Here is a 4,862-nt window from a genome sequence, read left to right on the forward strand (position 1 = left end):
TTGAGAGCAGCCATGAATGTGCTGGAAGCAAACCAGGGTCTTCTGCAAGGGCACTGAGTGCTCTTCACCACAAGGCCGTCTCTCCAGACCCCATAAACAGGCATTTCTTTAATGCCCAAGGCAAGGAATGACAAAGTGCCTCAAANCAGGTTGTTTCAAAAATACAGAGCCATGTGAATCTTCAACCTCACACCAGGGGTAAATTAGATGCCTTGTAAAGTATCACAAATAATTTAAGTCTCAGTTCCCAGAAAAACCTCACCTGACACAGACACTCATCTCTAAGGCAATTCTTCCACAAAGACACCCAGAGTCTCTATACAGCCAAGATCTATAACACTCTTATAGTTTATCTATTAAAAATGTATAGCACATGGGATAGTCAAGGGGGGGCATGTAAATATTTAATCTCAAACTATTTTATATTCTACAAGGTATTTTATTATAATGTGATGACTAAGTAATATATGGATAAAATGCAATCTATATAAATATGACCTGAGGGGACTAGAAAGATGGCTTTGCAGTTCAGNGNACTTGCTGCTCTTGCAGAGGACCCGGGCTCACCTCCCAACACACACACAGTGGCTTATGATCATCTGTGACTCCAGTTCTGAGAGATCTGATGTCCTCCTCCTTCCNTCCATTGGATCCAGGTATGCATATGTATGCAGGTAAACACTCTTATCCATACAATATATAAATATGTATTTTTTTTAAAAATCACCTGACATGATCTGATGCTAACTTCTGAGAGTAAGTTCTCAAGATATAAATCTGAGGCAACCAAAGGAAATGAATTTTCAAATAGTCTCCTACCTGAGATTGGGCATTTTGTGCATGTGTGCATACGTGTGCTTGTTTGGTGGGCTTAGGATCAAACCCAGGGCCTTGGTCATTATTAGGGGGGTGCTTTGTTACTAAGCTATAGTCCAGTCCCAATACTGAACTACATTTTGGGGATGCTACAGCAACCTAGCTGTAGGCACCCAGTTTTATTACAACAGGCCAGGATAAGTTTTACGTGATAACAGTGTTAGTATTCAAGTGTGTATGCAAACCGGGACTCAGTTACTTTATCGTTTAAGTTCCATGGGAATTCTCACACTTTAAAAAACTTTATTTGCATGTTTTAAAAGAATACCTAAAAGTAAACATATATTTTGCAATACAGAATTTAAAGTAGTTCCTAGGCATGATGGAGTCCCCAGTTGAATGACAGTTCATTAAAATTGATTTGTTTAGTTTTATTGCAAAATGAAACTCTATTGCCATGGATAAAAAATTAAAATATTTAAATATTTTAAGCCTTACATATTTAAATTATTAAAATATTTTAAACATATTTATTTTTAATTATATGTGTGTGTGTGTGTGTGTGTGTGTGTGTGTGTGTGTGTGTGTACAGGGGTGGGAGGGCAAGTGCCAGAGGCCTTGGTTCTCTCCAGAGCTAGAGTGGTGGTTGTAAGCTACTCTATGCAGGATTTGGTCCAAACTCTGGACCAAACCCTTGTCCTCTCTAAGAGCTGGACACACTCTTAAGCTCTGAGCCATCTTTCTGGTACCCTCAATATTTTTTGTATGTTCCATTTGACTAACATCTTTTCCTTAAAAAGTAACTAAAGACAGAAAGATTACGTTTGTATTTTCTTGGTTCAAGGTGTTTATTGCATCTCAGAGGGCAGACATGCACTGGGTTTTTAAACCAAAATACAAAGAAAAGCCATTTTGAAATTGGTTTTAGGTAATTTTCCCCCATTACAGTGTATGTTATCCCCACAGTAAATTCAGATACAACCACTTTAAAGGGTACCATACATCTATTAAATAATTTGAAAAATAGGCAAATGCCTTTCCAACCCAATATGCTTTTACAAAGAGCTGCCAAGCCACTAAACAACACTGATCAACAGTGACCTTGTGTACGCATCAAAATCTTCAGCCAAGCCATCGGCACAGACAGTATGACAACAAACTGAAAATCAAAGAATACAGTATGTACATTAAAAGATACAATTCGCTGAATTGGTTTCAATCCTATCACAAAGGTACAATAGAAGTCACTTTGAGCTCAATTGAAGGATGGAGAAACACTACTCTATAGAACACACAAAGAAATACTAACTGAACAGATGTACGTAAACCCACACTGAAATAAAAAATATTTGCAGTTCTCTTTAAGTTACAGATGTCTCTTGGGGCACGTTCATAGTCACAGAAACAGCACATCTCTACCTGCATTGTCACAGACACAATAGAAACAAGCTCCACTTTTCGGTGCCTTTGATCACAAATGAATAAATAGGTCAATTTAGATGCAAACCCTGCAAATATAATTAAAATATATATCTTAATATAGCAGTGATAAATATGGACTTCTTCTCATATGATTTTTCTCATTCTTGATAAGGTAGCTTCATCAAGGAGAAGTTTTATCATGGACATTAGGCTTCATTTTTTTTTTTAAAATAAAATTTCTTAACATATACAGTGCACAAAAATAAACATTTCTCACAACAAGTTGGAAGTTTCTGTGATTGGAAAAATGTACTCCACACCGAAAAAGTTTTTTGTATAGTTAAGAGTGTTTTTCTCACTAGCTGATAGTATCACATTACGCTTGTAACAGAGGTACAGAAGAGAAGAGAAAAGTTCATGGGAGGACTTGAGTCTGTCCAAAAGTTATATATACATCGAAACCTTTCGAAAACACAGACACATCTTTCCAAATGGCTCACCACAGAACAGCTGCGTCATCCTCCGTCCACGGGCAACGTCCAGAAAAGCACTAAAGGCATTGGAACCATTCATTCACTCATTGTTTACGTCGTACAACACACAAAGAACCCGAATACGCTACGAGCTGGAAGAGCAGGGTAACAGCTAAAGAGTACACATTCCTAATGTTCACTGCCACAGCTGGGCTGTGTGCTTGGGAGAGGAAGTTACGCGTCAGCACTGGGTTTGGTACTGGTGGCTCACTTTGAAACTGAGCATCAATCTTATCTGAAGTTTCCAAACTCAGGTTAGTTTTTTCCTATTCAGTCACAAAAATTGCAGCTGTAAAGAAAAAAAAAAAAACATAGTATTTGAATTAGAAACCCTAGTGGACATGGAAAGACGCAGACATTTCTACCTCCCTTACAATTTCCTCTCTATGGCGCAAAACACCTGTATACAAAAAGAGTTTGAGAGTTAACAAACTCATATTTACAGTTTCTTTTTAAACTGAGATAAACATAAAACCTCACTCAGGAAACGTAAACAAGTCTATGTATAGTTGCATTTTAGAAAAAAAAAATCAATACCCTTTAAAACTTCGACACTTCCTAGCATTCTCGGTGTCAACCTAGAGCTAGTGCATATGGGTGGTGACAGGTGGAAGGCCAGTGGCTACCATTACTCTATATGTCTGTTGATGAGCCACTTAACTGTTGGACACGTGGGGACTGGACAAGATGGTGAGCTCTCGGGGCAGTGCCTTCTCTCCCACCTTGTCTATGTTCTTCATGTGTGGTTTCTCTTGTGAAATCCTTGCTAGGGTCAGAAGGAATCTCTTCTCCATAAAATGTTTGTCTGTCTGCCTCGGGTATGGATCCTGGCTGGGGACAGGGACTACCTCAAAACTCCCTCTGTGCCACTTCAAGGCTTCTAGCCCGTGAAGAGAATGATGCTTCTGCACAAGAGAGACATCTCTAAGCAGTCCTGAAAGAAGCTGCTGAGATACCTGGTGCCTTACTTACATGCCTACCTGGTCTTGGTCCAAGAGGAACAGACAGAAGGAAAACGCTGAGGTGTTAGGGGATTAAAATGGGGTATCAATAGCTTCATTTAAAACAGATGCTTACAATGTGGCCCAGGCTAGCCCTGAATTCTCAATCCTCCTACCTCAGCCTCCAGTGTGTTAGAGTTAAAAGTCTTGGGTCACCAGGCCTAGCTACTGTTAATTTTATCTAAGGAAATAATTGTAAGATAAGATTCCATGTACACAAAGGAAGTCCATATCTAATCAATGTAGGCAATGGATGTATTATAGAAATCGCAGAGCATCGTTGTCCAAAATTCCTACATTCTTAATCTTCTGGCTGGACCTTGAAAAATCATTTCATGCTCAAGGATTAAGTCCTTTCAGCTATAGAAGAGAGTGAAAAATTGACATGGGAAATTCTGAGTAAACACTTAAAGTAATGCTGAGCATGTCTGTAAGCAGCTGACTATGTTAGGTGACGGGACTGAGAGGAAGCACTCCCTGCCATATGTTCCTTCCCTCTTGTTCCCTGTGAACCATTTGGTAAATTAAATCTATGGAATATAAAACTAGATTGTCAGAAATTTAAAATTCAGCTTGAATAAGTGCAAAGGATTAAGAATTTTCACATTTACCTTAAGGTCAAAAATAAGGATAATGGAAGGAAGTGGTTATGTAGGCAAGTGTATTTTTAAATGACTTCTAAATCTAGTGTTATAAATGCTGGCAGCTTATGAAGTCTTGTCACCAGGGTTACAGTGGTATCTTCCAGTTAACTCAGCATCCTGGGAGACTTTCGTCTCATGGGTATGGCTTTTATGCTTTTCAAAATAACAACAAACAATGGAGTTTTCTCTCCTACAGTTTTAACAAATTAAGGTTTTAAAAATGCAGCAATAAGGACAGGTTCTGACTTCAGATTTAAAACTCTAAACATTCAAATTATCTATCTATCTATCTATCTATCTATCTATCTATCTATCTATCTATCTATCTATCTCTCCATCCACCCACCCATCCATCCACCCACCCATTCATCCATCCATCCACCCATCCATCCTCTATTGAACCAACCATCCACCTATCCATCCATCCATCCACCCATCCATCCATC

The 4,862-nt window shown here is 38.7% G+C and overlaps 1 protein-coding gene across 1 annotated transcript in view; it reads right to left on the reverse strand.

Annotated features, from left to right (window-relative positions):
• Nucleotides 1-1,643: 1,643 nt before the first annotated feature.
• Snap91 (synaptosome associated protein 91) overlaps nt 1,644-4,862 on the reverse strand; it is a 116,935-nt gene continuing 113,716 nt past the window's right edge. Inside the window, exon 28 of the mRNA XM_029481857.1 lies at nt 1,644-3,060. Within this exon, the coding sequence (XP_029337717.1) occupies nt 3,046-3,060 (15 nt within the window). The 3' untranslated portion in view covers nt 1,644-3,045. The remainder of the gene's footprint in view (nt 3,061-4,862) is intronic.

This window comes from Mus caroli, chromosome 9 (genome assembly GCF_900094665.2).
Source record: "Mus caroli chromosome 9, CAROLI_EIJ_v1.1, whole genome shotgun sequence".
Classification (NCBI taxonomy): domain Eukaryota; kingdom Metazoa; phylum Chordata; class Mammalia; order Rodentia; family Muridae; genus Mus; species Mus caroli.